Source organism: Dryobates pubescens, chromosome 1 (genome assembly GCF_014839835.1).
Source record: "Dryobates pubescens isolate bDryPub1 chromosome 1, bDryPub1.pri, whole genome shotgun sequence".
Lineage (NCBI taxonomy): Eukaryota > Metazoa > Chordata > Aves > Piciformes > Picidae > Dryobates > Dryobates pubescens.
The window spans coordinates 7,490,428-7,517,753 of record NC_071612.1 but is presented as its reverse complement, the minus strand read 5'-3'; the positions used below and the strand labels follow the sequence as shown (position 1 = coordinate 7,517,753).

At 47.5% G+C, this 27,326-nt stretch overlaps 1 protein-coding gene across 1 annotated transcript in view; it reads left to right on the top strand.

Annotated features, from left to right (window-relative positions):
• The first annotated feature begins 473 nt into the window (after window positions 1–473).
• The window catches only part of PRICKLE2 (prickle planar cell polarity protein 2), a 110,444-nt gene continuing 83,591 nt past the window's right edge, over window positions 474–27,326 (top strand). The window contains exons 1-2 of the mRNA XM_054161117.1: window positions 474–567; window positions 932–1,017. Of these exons, the coding sequence (XP_054017092.1) occupies window positions 526–567; window positions 932–1,017 (128 nt within the window). The 5' untranslated portion in view covers window positions 474–525. The remainder of the gene's footprint in view (window positions 568–931; window positions 1,018–27,326) is intronic.

Sequence of the window (27,326 nt, the reverse complement as noted above, 5' to 3'; positions counted from 1 at the left end):
GATTAAATCTGTTCTCCATGAGCAGAACATAAGTCCAACAGGAACCCAGGCTGTCTGCTTTTGGTGATGCCAGTAAACACCCCTCCACCCGCTCCTGCTCAGAGCTGTAACTTCAGAGCGCGCTTCTTCATCCGGGCAGACTCCCATGTCTTCTGGAGCTCGGGTTTTTTATTAACACTTGTGCTCTGGAGCGTTACGAGCGCACTGCACGGCCGGGCAGAGCTGCTTAGGTGCAGCGGGACAACAGCCAGCGCCGCGACGGGCCCGGAGAGGGTCGTTAACTCTGAAGCGGAGTGATGACAGCAGGCGCTGCGCTTCGGCGGGGCGGTAAGAGCCTCTCAGCCGCGGCTGAGGAGGGGTAGCCGTGCTCTCCCGGGGCGGTGCCTGCCGTGCCGAGGGGCGGGGTGAAGGGGCGGGAGCGCGGCGGAGGGGCGGCCGCCGTGGGGGAGGGCGGGCCAGGGCGGCTTCTGCCGCGTACTCCGTCTGGGCTACCCTGGGCTCCGCGGAGGGCGGCTTGGTGCTGCCATGTTCAGCCGCGGCTCCCGCAAGCGGCTCTCCGGCCGGTCGGTGAGTGCCGGGGCGGGGGTGTTCTCCTTTCGACACTCCGTCCCATCCCATCCCATCCCATCCCATCCCATCCCATCCCATCCCATCCCATCCCGCAGGGTGCGAACCTCTGCCCCAACCTGTGGCTCCGTCCCGCTCCTGCTGCGCCCCCGCTGCGGTGCCCGTATTGCCCTCCCCAACCCCCTTTCTTCGGGCGTGTGTCCTCCCATCCCCTGGCCCATCTCCCAGCCGTGCGGGTGCTCCTTTCGTCACAAGTATCCCCTTTCTCCCGGGCGTGCTCCCCGTCCCTGTGCCCCCGGCATGCCGCTGTTTCCCCTGTCCCGTAGCTGAGGTGGCCGCGGCTGAGCTCTGCGGTTTCTTGCAGCTGACGGCATCGGGGGAGCCTGAGCGGGGCCAGCCTTGCAACACCTGTGGGGACCAGTGTCCTGGCTTCGCCCTGCACAAGTGGAGGTAAGGCCCGGCGACACCTCCGTCCCATCGCCCCATCCCCGCATAATATCCCCCCATCTTATCCCCCATCTCATCGCCACATCCCCCGAGGGCAGCAGGACCCCAGTGGCTCTCCCTTCGCAGAGGTTTGTGGCTCGCTCCCAACTCTCTGTGCATCCACAGTGCGAACGTGGCTTTTTGGTGGAGGAGCACTTGTATTACTCTTCAAGGCGTTGTCCACTCGGGCTGGTGGTTCTGGAGGCACGGGTGGGTTTGTCTGCGTCGCCGAGCAGCACGCAGGTGTGCCCTTGCCTGCCGCTGGTGCGGGGCGCAGCCAGGATCCAGACGTGGGACTGGGGTAACTGGTTTGCTAATTACCACCTGGCAGCTGCTCTGCTCCCGGCCGCGGTCAGGGGCTCGTCCTGCTGCCCTAGGTTGTGCCAGGGGCTGAAAACTCCCTTGCCTGGCAGGAACAGCCTGGGGTGGGGTGGGAAGGGAAGGGAGAGTTGATGCTAAGGGGCTTTGGAGTGGTTTACACTAAACTGCTGTGTGAAACTCCCGCCTCCCTCTGTGACTCCATGGTGAGATTTATTCCCTCTTGGCGATGCCAAGCAGAGATTTAGCTGTTGAGGTGAATGGGGGATGGGTAGGCATGAGCAGGTATTTTTGGCTATTTCTGTTGTGTCCCTTTACAAAACCTACAGTGCTGGTGCCTAGGAGCCACCACCAGCTCTGGCATTGTTCTGGATCTGCCCGTTCTCCCCTCTCTGCCTTGTGCTGCCTGGAAATGAGTTCCTGCTCATGGGTGATCTGGGACTTGGTGATTTTAAATCTGGGCTGTGGGCTCTGGGACCTGGTGCAGAGACTTAGTAGGCCAGGGAGCTCTTAGTGACCTTTAAACCTTATTTTGTAGGGTATACCCTTTTCTTCAGCATCTGCCATGCTCTGCCCTAGTTCTCAGAACTGTGTCTCAGCAGTTTAAAGCATGAGTTCAGAACGAGAAGGGGAACTGATATATTTTATATATCTTCATCCTTCCTAATCATCATTCACAGTGACATTTGCTCCAGGGTGCGGTGGGACAGAGTCCCTGGGCTAAAGTCTGTCCCAGTGGATGTGCAGCAGCAAATAGGGCTCACTGTGGTCCTCCAGCCTGGGCCTTCACACGTACTGGTGGCACATCCAAGTGCACGGTATTCCACCTCAGACCTTTAGAAGATGATGATGTCCCTTCTTCCTAGGCTGCAGGAGCTGTGGTCTCCCAATACCCTTCCAATTTTAATAGATTTGTAAGGTCATCCCTGAGCTCCCTTCTTTTTAGGGCTTATAAATGCTTTCCTGAGCTGTCCCAGCTTTCCTCACATTGTAGCAGAGTTGCTTTATAATGCTTAAAGGTGTTAAGGAGAACTTTCAAATGTAGGATAAGGGGAAAAAAACCTCACTCACCAAAACTTTGTCCTCTGCTCCAAGGACTTAGGAGGTGCTGTGTTTTGTATTTCATTATCTTGGAAGGTGGGATGATATAGTGGCTTTTAAAGAATGAATTGAATTTTGACATCATCCCCTTGAAGGCCAAGTGGCCCAGCCAAAGAGGCACTCAGCTACTTAAGGAGTACCAGATGAGAATGGTGTAGTGGCTCTGTTCAGGTTGTGCCCTCTGCACCAGCACACCATGCTCCTGCAAAATCCCAAATACAGAAGGAGGTGGATCAGGAGACTCCAAGACCACCCATCATTGTCTTGTAGCTGTCCTTTTCTGAGTGACCCTTGCCAGGATTTTGGTTAAAAGCTTGTGGAATGTTCCAGCAGCCTTTTCTTTGGAATGAAAAAGTTACCTGCCCTAGTGCAGAAGGGTGGGAATATTTTGGGTTGGGGTGGGGGTAGCCCCCAGAGGCTTTGCATCCCCTGAAGTGGGTAGGCAATGCTCAGTTAGACCTTACACCAAGTTATTTTACACTGGAAGCTGGACAAGCCCACTGGGAAGCCCACCTGGGCACATTCACACTTAATAGCCTTGATAAAAGAGTAATTAGGCAATTAAACCAAATAAAGGCAACCTATTTGCCAGCACACAATAGAGAGGAACTGAGAAGCAGCACATTTTTCACTAGCCAGTGGCCTCTTAATGCCAGGGATTTGTAAGCAGGCAAATCATTAATAGTAATTTTGTAAGGTCAAAACCATGCTGAGGAGCCTGTGCCCTCTGAACAGGAGGTGACACAGCCACCTCCTGCTGGGGATGCTCCCTGAAACCTCAACCTGCAGGGTGAGATTGGCGTAAAACAAGGGTTTTCAAGGGGATCCACAGATTAAGGATACAAACTCAGATCAATTAACCACTAGAGATTTGTAAGCCGCCTTATAATCCTTTAATAGTAGAGTTTTGCTGATAAGTGTAAATGGGACTTTTTGCTTCAAAGATCAGAACTGGTGATAGGCTTTAGGGAAAAGGAAATGAATTTATAAGCTTGCAGGCACCGAGATTATTGCTGAGGTAGGCATTGTTGTATACCTAATTATGTAGGACTGTATTTTCTACTTACCTGTGATTTTAGGTGTGATCCTTGCAGCTACTCCATCAAGCAGGCAAACTGCTTTGTTAGCTGCCAAAGATTTCTGTGCCCGTACGCTCCCTTAAAAGCCACTTTTCTCAGATGGGGAGATGTCTGAATTTATCATTCCTGGAAGCACATGCATACTTCCTGAGCCAGGGAAACCACTCAGAGAAGAAATTGAATTCTGCAGAACTGTTTTCTTTTCAGAACAAAACCAGTCTCAGGGCTGTAGATGATGTGCAAAGAGAAGATGAAAGAGGATTGCGAACTAATTAACAAATGTCCCTGGGTTTACAGTTTGGGTTTGAATCTTCTTAATTTTTCTCTGAAATTGTAATCTGGAATTCAAGGTAGTGAGGGAATTATCCTGTAAAACTGTTGGCATAGTTAATACTGTCTTGGTGAAAGCAAGGAATTGAAAACACCCTGTGTTACAGACATGATTAAGCTGGAGCCCACTCCCTGTGTCGTACCCCTTGTAAGCTGTCAGACCTCCTGTGTGCCACAGACCTCTGCCCCTTGTTGTAAGGCAGAAATTCAATTTTCAGTTCTAAATCATTTAGCCCCAAAGAGAAGAAATTTAAGTGGCTTGTCTGAAAAGACTGAAGATTGAATTCCATCATCCTTGAGCGTGAAGTCTGCGAGGACACAGCTATCAAACTGTAACTGGTATAACCCCCAGTTTCTTGTGGCCTGAATGGCAAAATGACTCCTGGTAGGTTGTCAGTACAGTACGTAAGGATTGAAAAGTTCATCTGCGTGGCCTGTGGGCTGGAGGGTGGAAATGGGTTGTACCTAACCAAGTCCTCATTAATACAGGTCGATACTTGAAAGGTGGCTTTGTGTAGAAAAAAAAAAGGTGAAATCAAATTCAATAAAAATCTCCTGACTCCTTAGGAGCAGGGGTGCTGTTTTCTAATCAGATCTGCATTACATTAAACTGTGTGCCATTCAGCTTGTTAACAAGCTTTGGCATTAAATAAAGCTGTCACTGGAGTTGGGTGAATGAATAGCCATTAGGAGTGTCTTTTGCATAATGTCTTGCAGTAGAAAAGCCTTCGAGGGAGGTGGTCCAGGAGCAGGGAAAGGGAATTTATAACCTAGTCCTTGTGCAATTAGTGGGAATATGCAAACCTTAAAGGTGACAAATGGTTGGCAGCTCCAGGAAGGGAGCGAGTGGCTTTTGCTGCTGTTAAGCCTACTGTGAAGAACTAATTTTGGATTTACTCTGGGCGAAATAAAATTACAGCCTTAGTACTGTATTTAAAATAGCGGATCCTTCGCCTTGGGAGATTGACATGTGTTTAGCACACAGAGGCACGGTTTGCTTGTTCTTTCCAAAAGCCTTGCAAGAAATGATACTCTGGCAGTTCAACAGACCTTGCTGTTCCCTGCCTTTTGCCTTCTCCTCCAAAACCACCACCTAAAACCGTAGGTGCGGGACAGCGAAGTCTCAGGCTGGTGTTGGAGCTCTGGTTGGAGGAGTTGGGGGATGTGCCACCTGGCTTGCAAAGCCTGCAGAGGCAGTGGCATGCGGCTGATTTCAGAGGGAAGGCATTCAGATGCTGTGGCAGATAAGATAACTTTAAAAATAGCGTCTGAAAACCTTTGGAGAAGTCTGTGTTGCCATAGTTATTCTTCTGGTTTGCAGAAGCATTTAAATAACAGTAATAAACATGACATAAAGACAAAGACTGCCTTAGTGAGGTTTCCATTTCAGTGTGAGATTGTGTTTTACATCTTTTTCTTGGAGCCTCGTTTTTTCTTGAATATGCTGTGTAATCTTTGCCCCTTAAAATCACATTTTGGTGAGAAAGAGCTCTGCTTCTCTTCACATGCTGTTGTCACACATCAGGGTCTCTGTATCAGTAGTGTATGTTTGTACAGCCTGTAATGCCTGGGCCCTGCCATCCAGGGCAACAATTTGTCTAGTTGTTGACTTAATACTCAGTCATATTCCATATTAACAGGTGAAGTTTTGGTGATACATTGGTTTTCAGTGTTGATTTCATTAACTCCACATCTCGCTATAATGAACTGTAGCCAGTCATACAGAAGTCTGATCACATCTGGCCTCATCAAATCCGAGAGCATCTGCAAGGACAAATTTCCTATCTTCTCAGGAGACCACATGGGGATCTGAGGTGATACAGGAACAGCCCAAAAGGTTATAATTGAGCACATAAAAACCTCTGGATAAGGAAAAAGCGATGTGTATTGTGAGATGGTGACCTGGTATATAAGGTAGTTGACCAGAAGCCCAGAAATGTTTGAGGTTGCTGAGTGATGGTGGATAGGACGCTTTACAACTCCCATCTCTGCCTTGTTGACTGTAGGCAGGGAGTTGCTAGTGGCAGTGGATGTTTTGTTTATCCAGTGCTCTGGACATCATCTGCCTGTGCATGGCAAGCAACGAGACACTGTGTTTGCAGCCTCAGACAGCATTTGCCTGGTTCTGGCCCTGACTGCGGGAGGGACATCTTAGCAGGGTCACACAGGCACCCCGGAGCGCGTTAGGGTCTGTGTTTTGATGCTGAGTGCCTCATCCAGAGAGCAGAAACAATAATATTGGTAACACAGCACGTGAATGAGTAGCACCAAATTCTGAAGCATTTGTTTCTACTTTCCAAAATGAAGGGAAAAAAAAAAAAAAAGAGAGAAAAGAAAAAAGTAGTACAGATTATTGCTTCCATATGTTTTCAGCATTTTTGGTAGGTTATGTATCTTTCTCAGACACTCCCAGCTTTCCCCTTTCATGAATAACATGCTTTGTGCCTCTCTCCTTTAGGATTCAAATATTCCACACATCCTTGCATGTTTCTTTTGAAAGGCTTTGGAGATGTGAGAATAATAATACCTTATCTTGAATGAGCTTGTGCTTGCATCGCTGCTCTGGCCAATCGTGCCAGTGGGTTTTAGCAGGCTTTTCATTTTGCAGCAGAGAACCTGCTGAAACAGGGAAAACTCTGCTGGTGTGGTCTGTCCAGCACAGTCCATCCCCCTGCTCTGGAGACAAATCCCTGAGGGGTCAAACAGGCTGCTGTCCCCAGGGGACCTGTGCTTCTGAGGATGTTGCTGTCCCAGTGGAGGGGATGCGCGCGCGCGCGCGCACACACACACACACACACAAACAAACAAAATATCAAAGGTGGGATTTGCCTGTTGACTTCAAAGCCTTTCACAAAAGGGTTCAATATTGCTAGCTTGTTTTTAATGTGGTGTGGTTTGTTTGTTTGTTGTTTGTTTTTTTCCTGTCCTAAGCGGTTCAGAAAGGAGAAACCCTCCCCTGCCAGGTTACTCATTGACAAAACTGTTCTTCAGCTTCTGCGACCAGAGTAGTTGGGGTGGGTGGCTACTGTGTGTGATGAGCTTCAGTTCAGGATGATGCTGGAGTGTGCACTTTGCTTAGCATAAATGACTTCACTTGTCCTATTTACTTAAGCATTTGTGTGAGTGTTTGAAAAATTGAGGTCTACTTTTTCTTTGAATTTTCAACCCCTGTGGCAGCAGGGAAGGAGGAGGGTGCTGCTGCCTCCCACAGTGTCTCTGCTGAGGGGCAGCTGAGCCATCAGGTTGGGAGTTTGGGTGGGTTTGAGAGTAGGGATCAGCTTCATCGTGCCCTGGGATGATCCATCTTTACATAAATGTCAAGCACACAGTTGCACTCAAGGAACTCCCGACCAGTTTTCTTGGCCTGTTTCTTCCACATCTTCATGCCCTGCTGCTGAAACAGCACTTAGAACAGCCGAGACTGATAAGGTATCCTGTTTGTGTTGGCTGGGAGACACGATATCCACTTTAGCAGAGCATTACAATGTTGGAGGCAATGTTGTGCCTGGCGAAAAGCCTAAAATAAATTCTTTAATTTTTTGTATGCAATGTACAAAAGAGCAGGTGAGGTATGTGCTTGTTTCCGGGCAAGCCCAGGGAGCCTGTTTGAAGTCCTTTACAAGCCACTCAGGATTGTATTGCAAGAACTCAAAGGAGTTTGAGACACTTCTTGATTAAATTTCAGCTGAACACAGAGCCCTAGTCTGCAGCTGGTGTAACTGGAGTTGTTCTGCAGCCAGGCTCTGCCCTGCTCCATTGCAGCTGAGCTGCCAGCAAAAGCCAAAAAAAGCAGAGTTTCTCCTAGAGAAGGGGCAGCGTGGGTATGTTTTCTGTCTGTTTTGAAGCAGCCTTGTGCAATTCTTGTTCTGTGAATGGGCTGGAAAGCCACTAATAAGCTGTTGTGGGTTCGGGTTGGGGGGTTTGTTCTGTTTCTGGGGTGATTGTGAATGACACTGATGGTGGAGGGGTTAGAGTGGATGAGCACTGAATTCATACTTTTACCTGATATTTTACTCTCAGACTAAACAAATCCTTTTAAAAGTTGGTTGGGTTTGGTTGCATTGAGATTTTTAGGAAAGTGACTACAGCTGCTTTTTGGTATGCAAAGAGTGAAATGTTATCTGCCTGGTGAGGTTTGCCATCCCGACGGCAGAGTGGCTTTCCCAGTGCACTGATCAGGGACACCAGCAAGACTCAACTTCCCCTCAGAGGCTTATGGGGACAAGACAGACCTGCAAAACCTGAAAGGGGGATAGATTGGCTTACAGGGGAGGTCTCCTTCAAGCAGACAGTTGTCGGTGCTGGAGGCTGTGGTTATGGATTTGAGTGCCACATAAAGTGTGATTTAGAGGGATATGGTGAACCGATTTAACAGCTTGGTGCTGCTGGATGCATCAGGTCCTGAACTCCCTGTGCAGACCCTCTAAACCTGGGTTAACAGGTGAAATTGGTCGTTGAAGCCTCTGCTGAGGTGGTGAGAAGGAGGGGATGGGAAATTTAAGGATCATATAGGTCTTTGGTATGCAAAGCTGGGCTGCCATCCTTGCCTTCAGCATCCCCATCTGCTTATTGAATTTTTGTGCCCTGCCTCTGCTCCCTCAGTCTTCCTTTCTGGCCCTACAGAGGTGCATAGAATCAGCTTTCCACGTCGGATGTGTCCCACTGAACCTCGGAGAGCCCCAGCGGTGGCGCCCGCAGCTGAGATCGCCCACCTGAGTAAACTCCTTTAATAAAGGGTTTGCAGCAGGCTTGTGGTGTGGCATGGAAATGAACTCCCAGCCACCAGTTTGGAAAGAAAGCCGGATTGGGTGGATGAATGCTGGTACCCAAGATCGTCAGCCGGAGGGGCCAGGGTGTAGTTATTCGCTGCCGCCTTTAGTCCTTTCTGCTGTAGGGGGCTGTTCAGTGCTTTCAAGAGCTTTTCACAGGTTTTGTTCCCATTCTGTTTGCCTTTAAAAAAAGTCAATCTGCAGTCTTCTATTTTTTTTCAGAGACATTCTTCCCCCTCACCCAGTAATCCATCCTTGTTACACCAGTGAGTCACTCTTCAAATAATCAATTGCGTTTTCATTGTCTGGCTTGTAAGTCTATCACCGAGCTTAAGGACGGCTGATAGCATCAGCTGAGACCTTTGGCAGATGGTTTTGCAATTCATGATGCTCATTTGGATATTTGCTTTTTTTTTTCTCCAATGAATAATCTCCCAGCCGTGGCCGGGCTGGAAGCTCTTTCCCGCGCAGGCAGTATCTCTGCGGTCACTATCTAATGTCGGAGGAATTTGTAACATTAGCAGAATTGTCTGATGCAAGGAAGCCTAGTTTCAAGAGTAAGCCTCATGAGCGTGAGTGTAAAGAGATTTTCTGGGTGGTTTTTTTCTTGTGGGCTGTCGGTGTCCTCATGGGCTCCAGGCATTCACCATTCCAGCCCTGAGGTGGCCAATGGCCAGAGCCTTGCTCAGGATCATCGATGCTGTGGCTGAGAGGTGTATATGAAATTCAGGGTGCTCCTCTCTGCTGCTGGAGGGGACGTTTCTTCCCCTACATGTGGCTTTTTGCTCTCTGCAGGGCCTTAATGCTAGAGCTTAGCACTTGGAGAGCTAAGCATTGCCATTGTTATTCTTACAGCAGAGGGAGGCACTTTGTACTCGGCCGTCGCAGCAAATATTTCATCCCCTATCAATTGCCCTCGTTCAGATGCCGCCGCTGCAGTGATAAAAGACATAATGGCTGCTCTTGCTGATAAGGGGAGTATATAAATATAATTATTGAAATCCCTCCACAGAGCCTGTGGATGGATGGAAGCAAGTCACTCTCCCTGCCAGGGGTTTCTCTTGCACTAGAGCCCATTGGGGAGAGAAGGATCAAGCTCCCCACCAGCTCCAGCTCCTGGCAGCCGAAATGGGAGCTGCTCAGCCACAGCTGTGAGCAATTAGTAAAAAGATGTCTTTTTTCCTCCCTCCTTTCCCCTCTCTACTTTTTTTTCCTCCTCCTCCTTGAAACCAAGCCATGGGCCCCCAGAGAGCCCAGAGGAAAGCCCTGAGCAGCTTGGGTTTTAGATGCTCTTGGGGCCAGCTTGGAGGTGCTTGATGCAGGTCTAAGGATCCACCCCAGCCTTGCAGGAAGTGTTCTGCAGCCAAGGAGCCAGATATTATTTAGATCGAGCCAACAAAAAAATATTTCCATGGCAGCAGTAACCATAGGAAACCTCCCCAGCGTGTCTTGGGTGGTTCCTGTTTCCTCCTCTTTGGCTGTTTGCTTTGCATGCAGAGCAGTACTGCAAGTGCTCAGTACCTGTGGTGCTACCTGGAGTCACCAATGACCCTGGCTGTCCCCACTACTGGTTGTCCTCAGAGGCTCAACAGCTGTAATCTAGGATGCATTGCTGCTCTTGGTTTTTCTCTTGCACTCTAGTTGGTAAAAAAGATGCTTTAGAGGCTCCTTTAGATGCTGTAAAGTCTCAAAGCCACCTTTTTAAACTGGTGTCAGCTCACAAATGCCTGTTTGATCCTTAAATACCCAAGGCATGAAAGTGAATTGGCTCCCAGGGTCCAATTCTTCTTCTTTTCTATAGCGTCTTAGAAAGATGCTTTTATATTCCCTCTGGCTCAACTAGTGATGCTTGGCCTTCAACCAAGATGAGGAATCTAGGACAAGAATAACCGAGAATAGCAAGATGAACAGCTATAAAAATGCCATCATTTTGCTGGGGGGGGGGGGAAATGCTGGTAAAGGATTTTGTTGTGCAAATTAACTGGAATATTTTGGGGCAGCTTCATGTGGGCACATTTATAGGAGGGTGTTAGAGTGGCGTTGTTTCCTTGGGTACTACCTTCTTGAGGAAATCCAGGCCATGAAGTGAATACAAATGCTGCAAATGGAGAGGTTCTGCCATGAGTCACTGAAAGGGATGGGGAACCAGTTGTGCCAGTGTGGCTGTGCCAGGTGGCAGCCAGCTCATCCGCTGACAAGGATGGGGTGGCTGTATGAGAGTACCCTCAGGGCCTGGACATCACTGGAGACTGCACCCACGGGTGCTCTGACCCCACTTGCTCCCCTCCTGCCCTCCCTGGGCAGCGTGGAGGTGTGCCCACATAGCTTTGCAGAACAGATGGGCCCTGCTTGCAGAGCCGAGGTGTTGCACAGAGACAGGTTAAAAAAAGATGTCTCCTTCTGTGGGAGCGTGAAGCAGAGGGGGGAAAAAATATGTCAGGATGCCAATAACTGGGATTTTGATGTTTGCACACCATGCAGCACTGCTCCATCCTCAACAAGCCCTTGGGCGCTTGTCATGGCAGGCTTTGCTCCCCAGAGGAAGACTGAGCCATCTGCCTTTGGTGGAGGTGGACCCCTTTACAGAGATGCTGTTGGGCTTGCTGTGTTGTAACCCACCCTGGCTCTTTGCAGATGATTTAATTCCTTTTTATGCTAACCCCACAACTCTGAAGAAGTTAGGCTTTTGCTTAACATTACATAACACTGGGAGAAGTGGCAGTGGGACGGGGACAAGGGTGATGGCCTGTTTCTTCTCACCAGCCAAACAAATGGCAACGCTCATCACAGAGCCATATTACAGAATACAGACAGAATTAACCAGGTTAGAAAAGACCTTCAAGATCATCAAGTCTGACCTATCACTCAACCCCATCTAATCAACTAAACCATGGCACTAAGTATCACAGTATCACTAAGGTTGGAAGAGACCTCAAAGATCATCGAGTCCAACCTGTCACCACAGACCTCATGACTAGACCATGGCACCAAGTGTCACGTCCAATCCGCTCTTGAACACCTCCAGGGATGGTGACTCCACCACCTCCCTGGGCAGCCCATTCCAATGATGAATGACTCTCTTGGTGAAGAACTTTCTCCTCACCTCGAGCCTAAACCTCCCCTGGTGCAGCTTGATACTGTGTCCTCTTGTTCTGGTGCTGGTTGCCTGGGAGAAGAGACCAACTCCTTCCTGGCTACAACCACCTTTCAGGTAGTTGTAGAGAGCAATAAGGTCTCCCCTGAGCCTCCTCTCCTCCAGGCTAAGCAACCCCAGCCTCTCCTCATAGGGCTTGTGCTCAAGGCCTCTCACCAGCCTTGTTGCCCTTCTCTGGACACTTTCAAGTGTCTCGATGCCCTTCTTAAACTGAGGGGCCCAGAACTGGACACAGTACTCAAGGTGCCAGTGATGGTGACTCCACCAGGTCCCTGGGCAGCCCATTCCAAAGGCCAATGTCTCTTTCTGTGAAGAATGTCTTCCTAATATCCAGCCTAAACCTCCCCTGTTGCAGCTTGAGACTGTCCTCTCATTCTGTCAAAGGTTGCCTGGGAGAAGAGACCAGCCCCCACCTAGCTACAACCTCCCTTCAGGTGGTTGTAGACAGCACTAAGGTCTCCCCTGAGCCTCCTCTTCTCCAGGCTAAACAATCCTGGCTCCTGCAGCCACTGCTCATAGCTTCCACTGTGTTTGGTGCCATAAAGGCCACATGCTGGAAATGTGGCCTCTTTAAATGTCAGATTTGAGAAGAGCTGGGATGTGAGAAGACAATGAAAGTTAATATTCTTAAGTCGGGTTCGTGCGGCGTAGCTCGCGTTTGTAATATGAAGCGCATAATTTATGACAAGGTGTAGCGGTTTCACATACATATATTTGAATATGTTTCAATATTATCTTTCCTTCCAGGAGCAGGAACAATGCTGCTTTACAAAAGAAAAATGATTTGGTGTTGCTGTGTGTGATAGTTTCGGCTTGTACCTGTAATAGATGTGCGATTTGCTCAAGTGTGAAGCTATCAGATAAATGCCTGAATAATAAAGCTATATTGTTGGTTCTGATTTCCCTTTGCTATTTTCAAACATATAAATAAAACATTTTCACACTGTTCCTTGTGCAGGTCCAGGCCAGCCTATTTGCTTTCTGCTGCTGTAACCTAGAGGAGACATGAATCTTTCAGGCTGACAGGAGGAACCCGGTGGCATTAATAGTGTGCTCAAAAATGGCCAAATGCGATTTTAATCATTATTTTGTCTGAAGTAAAGTTGTGTTTTAAAAAGCTGTGTATTTTGGAACAAAGAAGCATTTGTCTGTGTGTACAGCAGAGGGCACTCGGCATCCCTGTGCTGGGCAGCTGCTGCTGCTGGGGCTGCTGGAAGGGAAGAAAATCCCTGTGCTTAAATGATAGTTTGCAGAAATGAAATACTCTGTGTGTGTGTTTGCTTATATATATGTGTGTGAGTGTGTATATAAAAAGACACAGGGTGGCATATATATAAAAATAATCCCAGCACATAATATAAAACTTAAATATTCCTAGTGGTGGCTGAAGTTGGATGAAGTGCATGTTGTGTTGATTAATGCTCAGCCTGGTGTTACGCTGAGCTTTGGAGGGGGTTGAAGCATGCTGAGAGGGGAAAACAAGGAGGCCCCGGTTAGCAAAGGGTTGCAGTCTTCATCTTCCTTGCAAAGACACAGGGTCTGAAGCCATGACATTGGGGAGCTACCCAAAGTCAAGGAAAGGTCTTGAAAGGACTCCTAATTCCACATAGCTCAATATTATCCATCAGCCTTCAAGAAAGACAGCAGCACATCAACAGGCTGGGAAGCTTCATGCTGGAGTTTGCAGTACTGTGATCCCTCTCTGAGCACCACCAAAGCTGGTGGAGTTGCAGGGCTCTTAGTTGAAGCCCTGGAGGTGATTCCTCTCCTCATTTTAGAAGTTATCATCTCTTTAAGGAAACTTGAAATAATGAGTTTGGTGGATGGAGTGGTGGCAGTCCCAGCCACCAGGGCAAGGCAGCAATGCTGGACACTGTCTGGCGCGTTGTCAGTTGAGAGATGGAGCACCTGCTTGCTAGTGTGGGACACCAGCCTGCAGATACAGAGGAGTGTACTATGTTGTCCAGAGTCAGTCATGGAGATGAGGGCCCCACCTTGTGTAATAATGTTATCCCATCAGGAGTGGACTTGCTTCTTTTCCCTGTAGCTAACTGCAGAGACACTACCAAGACAGGTTTCTCATTGAACTCTTAGTGCACCTTGGGTTTCTTTTAAGAGTGAATAAAGAACTCCAGTTCTCATTGTAGGGTGGGAGGTATAGACTAGATGATCTGTAAAAATCCCTTCCAACCTAAACCACTTTATGATTCTAAATCCATGCTCAGCTTTTGGACTTGCTGTGACACTTAAAATATTCAGGGCAGCTGGATTTTGTGCCACACTGTGGGCAGTGTGTTTCCTGGTGAAACTGTAAGATGCCTTGTTGAATTTTCAGATTTTAGTCATTAATTCAAGAGGAATTCAGATTTCCTCTGTCTTCCCCCCCCCCCCCCCCCCCCCCCCCCCCCCCCCCCCCCCCCCCCCCCCCCCAGCAAGCTGCTTGGATTGGGTTTAATCTAAATCTCTGAAGGAAATACTCCTGTGAGGGTCTGGAAGTGTCAACACTGTTGTATAAAATACGGGGCTGGTTAACAAGAGTGAGAGGGCATGTGGTTCAAGAATGTTGGAGGGGCTTTATAATAATGGGTGCTAATTAAGAGTGATTGCCCATTGGAATGGGCTGCCTGGGGAGGTGGTGGAGTCGCCATCACTGGAGGTTTTCAGGAGAAGACTTGATGGGGTGCTTGGTGCCGTGGGTTAGTTGTTTGGGTGGTGTTGGATTGGTTGATGGGCTGGACGCAATGATCTTGAAGGTCTCTTCCAACCTGGTTTATTCTATGTATTCTAAGATGAAATGGATTTGGGTGGTAGGGAGTAATCCAAGATTACAGTACTAACGGGTTTTAAAATAGCCCCTGCTATTTGGGAGGGCAGCAGTGCTCCTTGTTACAGGGCTTATACCAGCCTCTCCAGGGCAGTGTTGCAGGCAGCATTCACCCTTACCCAGTTATTTCACAAGAACTTGGTACAGCTAAGATGTGAAATATGTGAATAATTTCAAGGGTGCATGCTGACCTGCATGCTGTAAGGCACCTCTTCACTAGGATAAAGTTGCTGTTACACCAGTGTGCCTGGATAATTGCTTTTCTGGAGGTCTTGCTGGAGCAGGACTCTGGGAAGGGGTGATTTGTTCTGTTACGGCCATTCCTGTACTACATGTTTTGGAGCTGTGAGAACAGCCTGGGGCTGCTGCCACCAGTTAGATGTTCTTGCCCAAAGCTGATGCACTGGGAAATACTGGGAAAATGGTACTGGGAGTGAACTCTTGTAGCTTTGGTACTGGGCCCAAAAGCAAGATGCAACACCACAGCCTGAGCTGCATGACCCTGGTTCTGCCCCAGTGGCTCCAGATTTTTGGGCAGGAGCAGACAAGCGGAGCCAGACACATTTCTGCTCATGCTGCTTGGCTTTTCTTCTTTTGTAAGTCTTCACAGGTCTTTTTTGCAGCTCTGACCACACCACAAAGCACTGGACTTTGCACACAGTGCTTCAGGCACCCGACTTCTTCAGAAATGATGGTTATGGAATGTTTTGCAGGAGCTTGTCATCGTTAAAGGAGATTTAGCAATGCATAGCTCGAAAGGCTGCACTCATGGGCAGCCCAGCCTTGTGCTGGAGACCAGTGAGCCTTAGGGCTTGCCTTAGCCAATGTCAATAGAAATGAAACACTTAAACACACAGTTAAAATATGTTGTTATGTTAGCATGTGGACCTCCGTGCAAGATTGCTCTTTAACTCTAGCCATTAAGGGACCCCCATGGAAGAGATGCAGGAGGCTGCTAAAAAAATTTCCCAGTCTTAACTGCTTGTTTGCTGCCAAGTGGATTTTGGGCTGAAGTGAAAGGCCCTGGGCTTGGGGGTGTTGATATAAAGATTTTGTGATTCCAAAACCTTGTAGGCAGTAAGAAGAAATGGGTTAAAAAGATGCTACGTGCTTCCTTTCAGGTGATGAAATCCAGCTGCCCTGTCTGCTGGCTTTTCTCTCCTGTGCTTTCACGCACAGTGCCCAAGTGTGGTAGCAGAGGAGGTTGCTACCAGTGGCTAGCACGTTATTGTGGTTCAGCTCAGCCATCTTCCTGGGATTTTCCAGATGATCCAGGAACTTGAATAGTTCATAAAAGGAGTGAGTAGCCAAATGGACCAATAAAAAGGAGTTTGTGGAAAGGCCCAATATATTTTATGAAGAAAGAATGGATCCTCTAACGTGAGGGCTGTGTCTTGTAAAGTTTTGCAGGGCTGCTGGTGCTCTTAAGCGCTGGCTTTCTGCTCCAGCCGCTCACTTGCAGTACACATGGTAACTATCTGAACTTGCTTTTTGGCCCCAGCTCTTCCAAGTTCAGGGGGAAATCCTGGCCCTGGGGAAGTTGCTGGGAGACATGCCATGAGTTTCCCAGGGACCTGGAAACTGATCTTCTGTGTGACATCTGTGATGAGAGCCTTAAAATAAAAACTGTCTGGCCTTTGCAGAGTGTTTTAGGCAAGGTGAAATACAGCTTTACATCTTCTTAATACTCTTCAATAGCAACAACTGCACCTAGAAGATCAAAATTTGACTTGGCTGTGGTTCGTGTTGGGAAGAGCCTTTGTGTGATGCAGTAAGAGTTAAACCATTTAGATGTGAGCAATGGAAGAATTTGCAGTGGTGGGGCAGTGTGTGAGCATGTGGCATTTCTAACCATGGTAACCCAACGAGTGAAATTTCAGCCCAGCACAGAGGGCAAGCAGAAGGCTCAATCAATGATTTAAATCCCTCTCAAGCTGTTGAAGAGGGCTGTGGAGCAGAGAGCTTAGGTAGATTTCAGGCACCATTCATAGCTGCAGAAATCTCTTGCCCCTGCACTACCCTGAAGGCTGTAGGATGGGGAAGCAGCAGATGAGACACAGCATCCCTGTACACTAAGCCCTTTCATGTCACTGAAGGGACTAGCAGGAGAGAATAAAACTACTGATTAAACATTTTATACATCTGTGCACAGAAGTAGCTGCAGCTTTGACCTTGGTGCTACCCAACCTGTGAGATTTTTAGCTAAATCTTTTTAGTATTTGCCTCGTGCAGTTTGAGCTTATTCTGATGGACTACAGAGATGTGGTGGTGCTGCAGTTAGGCTGTGATTTCTAAGCTGATAAAATGTTGATATCATTCTTCTATCTTGGCCCCAAAGGGCAGAGCTGCAGAGCTCAGCTAATCTTATGAGATCCATGCCTCTCTGGTCTGGCAGTTTCTGAGAGCAGTTACTGCTACACACACACTTTAAAATGTGGCAAATCCCTGATTTCCAACCTGCAATTAAAACTGCCTTCAAATCCAATCTCTCAGCTCCTAAATACTGAACAGAAACAAATTTGGGACTGTACCCCCTTTGTGAAGTGACTGCAGAGACAATGCATGCTGGTTCGTGGCCTTTGATTGAGCTGGGGTGGGCTGACCCTGACTGCAATCAGCTCCAGGAGAAGGGTCTAGATTTTAAAGAATTGGTGTTACATTTTCTAGTTAAGGTGAAGAGGCATTACTTTTGAGGGCAGCTTGGTCATTCCCAGCTCTGGGGAGCTGGCTGTGCTGAGCTCTCGCCCTTGCTGGGGATGTTCAGCTCCTCTTCGGGTTCATGGAAGCCTGACAGTGTCTTCTTTCCTGCATAGCAATGCTCAAAAAACCAGGCTGTGGGGCTGGATGAAGCAGTGTGCCAACTGCCATACATTTGCCTATCCAAGCCCCTTCCTGTGAGCTTTTTCCAAGGTGAAGGTTGCTTTTTAGGGCTTGAGTTTGGCTGCTGCTCTTGCTTTCCCCATGGCTGCCTTTTGAGGCGAACAATGGCCAGGTTTGGCAGGAGCTGCGTTATTCCTTGCTTGTGAACGTCGTGGTCTCAGCTGTCGGCGGGTCTGTGTGAGGCTCCATATTAGAGCTGCTTTGATGTCTGCACTGATACATCTTAAGGCATCTTAGAATGATTTCATGCAGTAGCCCTGAGGTGCTTGCACAGAAAAAGGTGCTTTAGATGTGTAAATTCTGTTTGAGGACAGATTTTTCCTCTGCTGCTCTCTCTGAATTCAGGACAAGGCTGTAAAAATGTAGCATTTAATTAAAGTTTGTAAAGATTTGGAAGTGAATTGCTGTAAACATAAAAGACATAATCAAATGCCTTCCTAATCCTCACCTTAAAGGCATATTAAATGCATAAAGAATATAATATGTTGGAGACTAGGATTGAAAAATGATGAGGATTTGGAGGCAGATCTTTTGTAGCTGGAGCAGCTAAATTATTTTACTTCAGGCTTAGAGATATAAATGTCTACATTTTGTAGATAAACATGAAGCAACCCAGTTCTCAGTTGCATCATTCTACCAAGTCATTTTAGCTACAGATCCACAAAGCCTTGCAGTGCACATTACAGCACAGTGTCTTGTCCTGACTGGGGGTGGGATGGGAATGAGCCCTTGGTTCAGCACAGAGTAGGGGACTTCTGAATTGGATGGGTCTTTAGAGAGGAGCCCCTGAAAAATTTGCTCTGGTCGAATGGAACAGGGGGAAGAAGGAGATGTGGTGGTGAGTGGGAGGTGGGCTTCCTCTGCTGGGGAGCTGCCTTCTGCTATCTCCAGCTTCCATTAAAAAAAAGAAAAGAAAGTAAATGTGTGTGTGTGTATGTATATATAGATAATGATACAAACAGTGTTTGCTCCTGAAAAACGCAGACACCAGGAACCGAATGCTGTTATCTCTCTGGATCTCTAGGGAAATAAAATCAGGGTGCCTTGCAGCTGCCTGCCTCCCTCACCATCTCCCTGCTGTCCCTCCCAAATCCCTGGAGACAGGCATCCTGGGTTTTCCCCATGGAATTGCTGGGCCCTCCCACTACCCTCCAGCAGTGCATTACCAACAGGACCACGCAGTGTCTTTGTTTAGCAATTAGTGATATTTGGCTTTGTTTGGTTTTGGGTAGGAACCAGGCTTTGTTCTGTGGTTTAGCTGTGATTCCTGTTGTTTAAGGCATTGTGATTTGCATGGAAATTGGTAATATTTCTCTTGGTGGAGAAAGAATGGCAAGGTGTCACCAAAAAACCCAGGGAGCCCTGCATCTCATAGTGCTTTGCTGGAACAGAAACAGTAGAGGTTTGCTTTCTCTGGGACCAAGGCTCGAAGATGTGGGATGGGGAGAGGGCTGGCATGGACACATGGGTGGTGGTGATGCCTGGAAGAGCAGAGGTGGTGCTAGTGGATTGCCCTTGCCGGTAGAATCAGGGAACCAGCAAAAAATTAACTCGCCCTCTAAATGGCAAGAGGAGGAAAAGAGCCTGGGCAAAAGGGAAGAAGATGAAGTACCTGGTGACAGAGCTATAAGGTGCCCAGTTAAGGGGAAAATTAGTGTGGTATCTTCTACCGCAGGGCCCCATGGAAATGAGGAGGGCTTTCTTTTTCTGTTGAATCGGGCTCTATGCCAGGTGAAAGAAAACATTTTCCCAACACCAAATGGAAAAATGCAAGGCAGACGTCTTAAATGAACTGTTAAAGGAATAGAGCTGTGAAAAGAATACGTTTGCTGTGTGCTGGGGTTATGCATTTAGCAGATTTTTGACTATCTGCGACCTTTGCAATTTGTAGACAGAGAAATCTGCTGCAGAAACTCAAATTGTACTCACGGCCGAAGGCAAACGTTGAGATGTCATCGCCATTCCTGGCCTGGGCTTTGCTTTAGGAGGAATGGAGAGTGTCTTTCTGTCCTCCCCCCAAAATCTTGCTGCATTTTTTCCTTTCCCCTCTAGCCCTCTCCATGCTCTTTCTACAGATCATTGGCAGCTCTTTTCGTGCTTTAAAATAACCCAGGCTAAAAAGTGTGATTTGCGTTTCAGTGATTTTTGATTACACCCACGTCCTATATTTATTGCCGTTTAAATCGGCTGTGTTAGCTTCAGATGTGTTCCTTCTGAGCAAGGGAAAAACTTGACTCCGTTGCTAACTGTTGCTAAGGGAAAGAAGATATTTATTCATCAGGGCACTTCTTCAGCACTGCAAGGCTGGTAGTCATGGAGGAGTGTAAGGAAAAGAAATGGTTATGTGTTTAAGCCCTCTCTGTTATTATTGTTGGACTCTTGCCATATCTTCTGATGGTCAGCAGATGTCTTTTTTTTTTCTTCTTCTTTTTTTTCCCCCCTTCCCAGCGTGGTGCAGCTTGGGTTAGAGGTGCAGCTTGGGTTATGATGCAGGGCAGCTGGTCAACAAGCTGGTGTGAAACCCAGGGGATCCCCGGAAAGACCTGCAGGTCATCAATGAGTCCCCTGTCCCATAGGTTTTATGAGACTCCTGTGTTGTATAGATACATTTCCCCATAGGCTCTCTAAAGAGCCTTTCTAGTCCTTGGCTTCAGCCTGTTCTTTTTTACGATCCCCATCAAATCAACGCCACCAAGAGCCAAAAATGATGCACGTGGCTGCATTCCCTCCCCAAACCGCTGCCACTGGGGGACGTGGGGCAGTACCGTTGGCTGGCTGCTGCCAAGGCAAGAGGTTTTCATTTCAGCTGTCATAGCAACCAGAAAATATTGTTTTGATGGAGATAAAATTAAAAATTAAATTTGTCTCTTCCCTAGTAAGCAAACTGCTCACTTGTGAAAAATCTCAATCGCTTTGGTCAGAGTAAATATCTTTGTAAGCACCTCTGTGGGTTCCCAGAGTGGATTTTGTAAATCCCTCGTGCCACATAATGTCCCTGCTGGGTTTCTTTAGAGAGTCCTGTGAGCGTGAGCTTTATTTAATGTTAGGCTTAGGCTGAAAAAACTTCCTTGGCAAAACTTTCTTGGTGCTCTTGACCTGCTAGAGCTTGAGGGGGAAAAAAACAGGTCCAACTAGTGTCTAGATGCATAAAGGATGACTCCTCAAATGTAGCATTTCTATTCTTTCTCTTAATAAAATAGATGAACAAACAGTAATTTGGTGGTTTATGGCATGCTCTGGATCTTGGAACGTGATGCTGAGTACAACCTGAGAGCAGAGGGGAGGTGAGTCAGGTGGATGGGAGGGTTTGTTGCAGCGCTGGGAAGAGGAGTGCAATGTGAACATCTCTTGGATACGCTCTCACACGTAAGTTATTTCCAGCTTGGGGACTTTCTAAGCCAAGCATGATTTCTAGGTATTAGGTGGCCCCAGGTGCCTTTCTGTCCCATGAGTTGCCCGCTCTCCCTTTGATCCCTCGCAAACTTTTGGCATCCACAGCATCTCTTGCTGCAGCTTGGTGCCCGTGCGTGGGATTGCTTTGAACCAGGTGGCATATGGAAACTCAAGCAAGTCCTACCTGTTTCCCCCATGGCTTATACTGTAATAGCAATAGCAGATGCACTACAGCCAAACTGGTTCTCTCATCACTTTATCTGTTAGATTCTTAATTGCTAAGGAAAAGGCTTTTTTGATTGAAGGTAAAGTGAAAAAGGGAAAATATTTTTCTTGGCAACTGTGTAAAAATCATGGATATAACAGGGCTTTTCGACTGCACAAACAACTCTGGCCTGACATCTGGCACTGGAGCAGCGCATAATGAGGGCTGCATGAGCCCACAGTACAGTGACTGAAAATTGTTTCCCAAACTCTTGTGGCAGACAGACACCAGGAGTTTCATCCAGATTGATATGGGGTGCCCCAAGACTAGCTGTGGCTAAGTGGGGCTGTCCAGTCAGCCCCTGTCCCTTGAGCTGCTGGCCAAACAGGCTTTGGCACTGGGTTGCCAGAAGCTGGAAGAGAGGGAGAAGCCACCCAGAAAATAAGCAGTTCCACAATTTATAGAAGGGACTTGTGGGGTTTTGGTGCCCAGGTCTTGCCTCAAAGGTGGTGGCTTTTTGTAATGAGCTTCTATTTTTATTCTTTTTCTTCTGCTGGGAGTTGGTCCCTGGAGAGACACAGCTGCTCTGCAGGAGATGCTGCCTCTCCCATGCCCAGTCCAGGGAAGCCTCTAGCACTGTGTCCCATGTGTATGCCACAATATCTCCAGGAAAGGAGGACAAAAGAAAAGGACTTGTTTGAAACAGCAGCATTGAAAATATAGCAGAAAATTTGCTTCTTTCCCCATGGAAATCCATGCACAAAGCCTTTTCCAGCCAGGCTCCTTCTTAAGCACTCAGTATTGATTCATGAAATCAAATCGGGCTGGGGCAATGCCGTCGTTATCTGCCACAAGCCGATGGAGCAAGTCGATGCCAGCATCGATTTCCCCTTGCACGTGGCTCCCGTGGAGTTCATGGCAGACTGCAAGCGCTGTGACACCACAGCCCTACCTGCATGGTTGGTTAGCACCTACTTTTTGGTCAAATCCTCCTCCTTTTCTCCAAACTGAGGTTTGCAGCGATGCTGGGGTTGCGGTGACTTGCATTCTTAGCAGATGGGCAGCAGCCCATAGGCAGCAATGCTGCTGGGTGCCTGCCTCTCCATGCCAGCAGGCATCTGCTGGGCATTTTCCTATGTGTTCCTCCTCAGTGTTAACAGACGTGTGTGCAGAGCAGTGCTAATGCACTGATGAGGATTATTATATTGCAAGGCTGCTTTTATTATTTTTCCCCTCATACATTTGAAAAAGCAACACGAAATTACATATATAAATGGCAACATCTGTTACAGAGGCCTGGCTCAGGCAAATTACTGCTTCAGAAGGGCTGTGCAGATACTTGTGTGATTCACTTTTGTGCTTGCCAGAGTCACATCATAGGCACAGCGCTTTATTCCAGCGGCGATAGGTGTGTCCTTTTCCTTTTACACCCACAGCAAATTCTTAAAATAAGAGCACAGTTAAAGGAAAAAAAATAACTTGAGTTTATTTTCCTGTGGAGTCCACCGGGCCCTGGAAGTTATTATTAGAGGTGAAGTCATCACAGAGGAGGCTGTAACCCTTGGGGAAGGGTGTGGGCAATGCTGCTCTTGCAGAGCAGAGCAAAGGTGGTGGTGGTGTCCTGGGATGAGGGGAAGGCTGCACAAGTCCCCAACTACTTCTTGCCCAAATCCATAAGTCTGGCCAGACAGTGATGGAGTGTTTTGACATGCGTCTCTCCTCCAGCATGATGGCACCGGCCGCAAAGTGCATCTGCCCTCAGTGCTGCCAAGCTCCACCGTGTCTGCAGCACCATCCTTTCACCAGCTTGAGGTGCCCAGACCACAGAGACAGCTGGAGTGGAGCTATTCTTTTTTTTATTTCCCATAAAAGAGAGTTGGATCCTCGTTACCGTGGAAACCAGCAGCCCTAATTACAAGGAGTTTGATTCACTGGATGTAAAAAGCTATAACTCTTCTTTTTCTCATAACAACAACAAAAAAAAAGTAATAAAAGAGATATATCATAAAATGCCAACCTCATACGTGACATAAGGTTCATCTTCACTGCTTTCTGTATGAATGGTGTCTCAGGAATATGCAAAATAATACTATGACTATATTGGTGAGCCAGGCTGGGATCAACAATACCATCCTTTGCTGCCCGCTACTTGCGGTGAGCCATGGCTACCTTCAGGCTAACGCAGAAAACAAATCAAAGTCATTGCATTCTGTGTGATTTTCTTCTTTATTTTCAATCTCTCTCTCTCTCTCTTTTTTTTTTTTCCCCCTGTTGCATCACATTGCAGCACAAAGAGAGGAGATAAAACCAGAGGGCAGAGGTGAAAATATCTCCTGCCGGGAACCCCAGATTGCAGCCAGGAAAAGAGCTCAGCAGCGCTCAGTGCAGGAAGGGCTAAAGTCTGTGCAGGGCCCATGAATAGCTCCATTGAGCAGCTGCTGGGCTGGAAGTTAAGCTGCGGCTTAAGCGTTTCGCCAGATCTGCTGGAATTTGCTTGTTTTGCAGACAGTGGTGGAGCAGCATCACAGTTTACATCAAAACAGGATATGAGGCAGTGTGCAAAGGCTGTCTAAAGAATGCGACGTGTGTGCAAAGTGTCCTCTTCTCAGAGTTCATCCTCCCCATTGGTCTGTCCTTGGAGGGAAATCAGCTGAAAACTGCAAAAATTGGGGAGTGTTTGCTGTCTTGGCTTTCTGGCTGCTGCTTCCTTAAGCAGACGGCGAGGAGGGAGCTGTCCCCTGCGGGTCAGAGCATCGGTTGTATTTGGGTCAGGAGGGTTACCGGGCGGGCAGGGATTTGTGCATGGAATTGATTATTTTATTCCATTTTTAGAATGTGCTTACTGTGGTTAAAACTCAAATTCGTCTTGTAACACAGATACTGAAATCCTGGCCTGGAACCCTCGCTAAGAGGGGAGAGTTTAATACTTGCTAAATCCCAATTTCAAATAAACATGGGAGAGTGTGGCTTTCTGGTTTATGGGGGAAGAAACAAAGCTGGTATTTTAGAATAGATCCAATTAAATTCTGCAGAGTGGGCTTTCACATGAAGAGAAATACATTTAGGGCTGTCTCCCTCAAACCATGAATAGCAGGGACTGTTGAAGGGGTCTTCTGGTGTAACTTCATCCATGCATTTCACAAGGGCTTTTTCCAGCCTTGGATGTGGTTGCTCATGTGTTGGGAGCTCATCTTCCAGCTGGGAATGGCTGTTATGTTCATATTGCATGGCTTCCTGGAAAGAGCAAGGCTTGTGGTAGGTTTGCAGTTGAACTTGGTGATCCTAAGAGTATTTTCCAACCAAAATGATTCCATGATTGCCACCGTTGATTGGGTCAGCATCTGCATCACACAGATGACAAACCAAGCTGTGAAGGATTGGAGAGCGGCAGCAGCCCTGCCATTTCATCAGGAGAAGCCTGAGCTGTCTCTGTGGGTTGCATGTCACTGAGACACAGGCATCACTCCAGCTGGGTGGGACATACCAATCCTTCATTAGGATGCTCCTCCAGCTGGGTGAATGCCTCCAAACAACTCAGGCAGAGAGTCTGCTTGCGTGTGGAAATTACTTTCCATCTGTGCCAGCCAGCGGGTGGTTGGTCTTATCTGTTATTGCACATCCCTTTTGCAGGGATGATCAGTGTCATGGACATTCTTTTAAGGCCTGGGGGAATCATTTGGGAGAAGGAAGGCAAGGGACATTCCCATTTGCTGGAGTGGGACAGGCACCTGCACCTTGCATGCATGCAAATGGGATGAGTGAATCATAGAATTCTAGAATCGTTTCAGCTGGAAAAGACCTCTAAGTTAATCAAGTCCAAACACTGACCATGTCCCAAAATACCATGTCTATATGTTTTTTAAATACCTTCAGGGACAGTGAAGGTGCTTCCCTGGGCAGCCTGTTCCAATGCCTGACCACTCAGTACAGAAATCTTTCCTAATATCCAGTGTATGGGTTGGATGAGCACTTGCAGAATGAGCATCCCCAGGGAGCTCTGGAGACTCTGGGGATGCTCATTCTGCTAATGGTTTCCACTTAATGGTGTCCTGATCTCTGTGATTATGTGGTAAATTGTGTGCTTAAAGTTGCATACTCAGATGGTTTATCAAAGGAAGCAGAGCCGGCTCCTGTGCTTGATACTAGGTGTGTGTTTAAGTATCTTGTTCAACTGTAGCAAAAGCAGCTAACCCCAGCCAGGATTTCAAGTGGCCTTTTTCTGGGCTGAAAGAATTGGTCTTCCTTTCAAATGCCTTGAGATTTTTACAAGGCATCCACCTCTGGTTTTGAAAACCCATCAGCATGCTAGAGTGTACCAACAGCTGTCAGCTGTGACCAGGTAAGAATTACAATGTTTTGAGCAGAATTTATGGAACCGCAAATTACCTTTTGCCTCTTGAAAATTAAAACAGTATTAGTGGTCTTGGACTAACACAAAGGAAGCACAGTACTTTTTCATTTAGCAGTCACCATGTGACTGATGTAATTTTTTTTAACATGCATACCTCCCCTCCCCCCCCCCAAATGTTTGGAATTCATAAATATATATTGGGTATTAAAAAAATTATAAAACCCATTAGGCAAGAATAGCAAGTAAAAAAAAATTGTATTTTACATGTTTTTCTTAGGCTCAGTTAGCCATATGTTAAAATAAACCTCAGCAATGGCAACAATTCTTGTTTGAGATTATGTCTTAATAAAATAGTATGTGGGTGGTAAATACAAGCAGATACATTTCTGTGCAGGAACCAGGATTCAGCTATTTCGTATGAGGTTTATCTGAAATATCCCCCTGAGCACCTTCCACCTGCATCCCTCGGGTTAGGATGTGTCCCTTTCCCACCAGAGCCAGTGGGACATCGCCAGTGGGGTTGGGGGGCTGTGCTGCTGCAAGAGTGCATGTCCTCTCCTACCTGTGGGGTTGATGGACCACAGGCTGAGCGGGGCAGCTGGTGCACCGGGAGTGTGGTGCAGAGCTGCTCCTCTGAGAGCAACTGTAGAGGTCCTACATCTCCTAAAATCCTTGACAGCTGTGGTACAGGGACAGCAGGCAGACCTGCAGAACTTGGAGCATGAAACAGACTGTCCCACACAGCCAGGACTGGATACAGGCCCCAAGAGCAGCTGACCCTCTTCACTTGCTATGATTCCTCACAGGTAATTAGTGATAGAACAAGAGGGAATGGCCTCAAGCTGTGACTAGGTAGGTTTAAACTGGACATTAGGAAAACATTTTTCACAGAGTGATCAGGCATTGGAATGTGCTGCCCAGGGAGGTTGTTGAGTCACCAACCCTGGAAGTGTTTAAAGGTCATTTGGACTTGGATGTGGTGCTTGGGGATATGGTTTAGGGGTGAACTTTGTAGGGTAGGGTTATTGGTTGGACTTGGTGATCCTGAGGGTCTTTTCCAACCTGAATGTTTCTGTGACTGTGTGAGGTGGCCCATGGTTGCAGGCAGGCTGGGTGCTTTTGGCTTTTTTCCTTCTGCTAGCATGAAGTCCAGAGCTTGTACTAGTGGAGACAGCCAAGGCATATGTTCCCATCCATATACATACAGCCTTGTGGTGTGGATGGATGGTGGACACCAAAGGAGCTTCATTTGCCAGAACCTGGCAGTGGGTGGTGGAGAGATATTGCCAGGACAAGAAAGACAAGGGGTAATTCCCTTTCCACACACCCAAGAAACTCCAAATCAGACCCAGTTCCTTCTCTGGTACCACAAACAGGTTTCCAAGTGCTGCTGGGCTCAGGGTCTTGACATACATGGCAAATCCGTGCTTCAGCATGTTTCTGCTATGTTTGCCATGGTTTGTATGTATCCTTGCATGCCTGAGCATCCTGCAGCTCAGAGCACCACAGGCTCCTTGATACTTGCATGTGTAGTGGGTTAGAAGCACAAGAGAGTTAGCTGGGGAGGCAGCAGCCTTAGGACTCTGGTATACAACTGCAGTGTGTTCTTCTGCTGACTTTTTAGGACGTGGCAGTTGATACTTTTCAGATGACAGTTTGTGGGGGCTGGGTGATGGTGGGGTGCTGGCAGGTCAGCCTGGTGCCCAGCATGTTGTGATCACTGCTTTGTGCACTTTGTTTATCTTTGGCTCTGTAAGCCCAAACCACCCTCTGCTTGTTTTAATAATCTCTCACTTCTCTGCTCAAGACTTCAGATGAAACTGATTCTGGATTATTTATTTATTTTTGAAGCAGGAGAAAAAAATAATC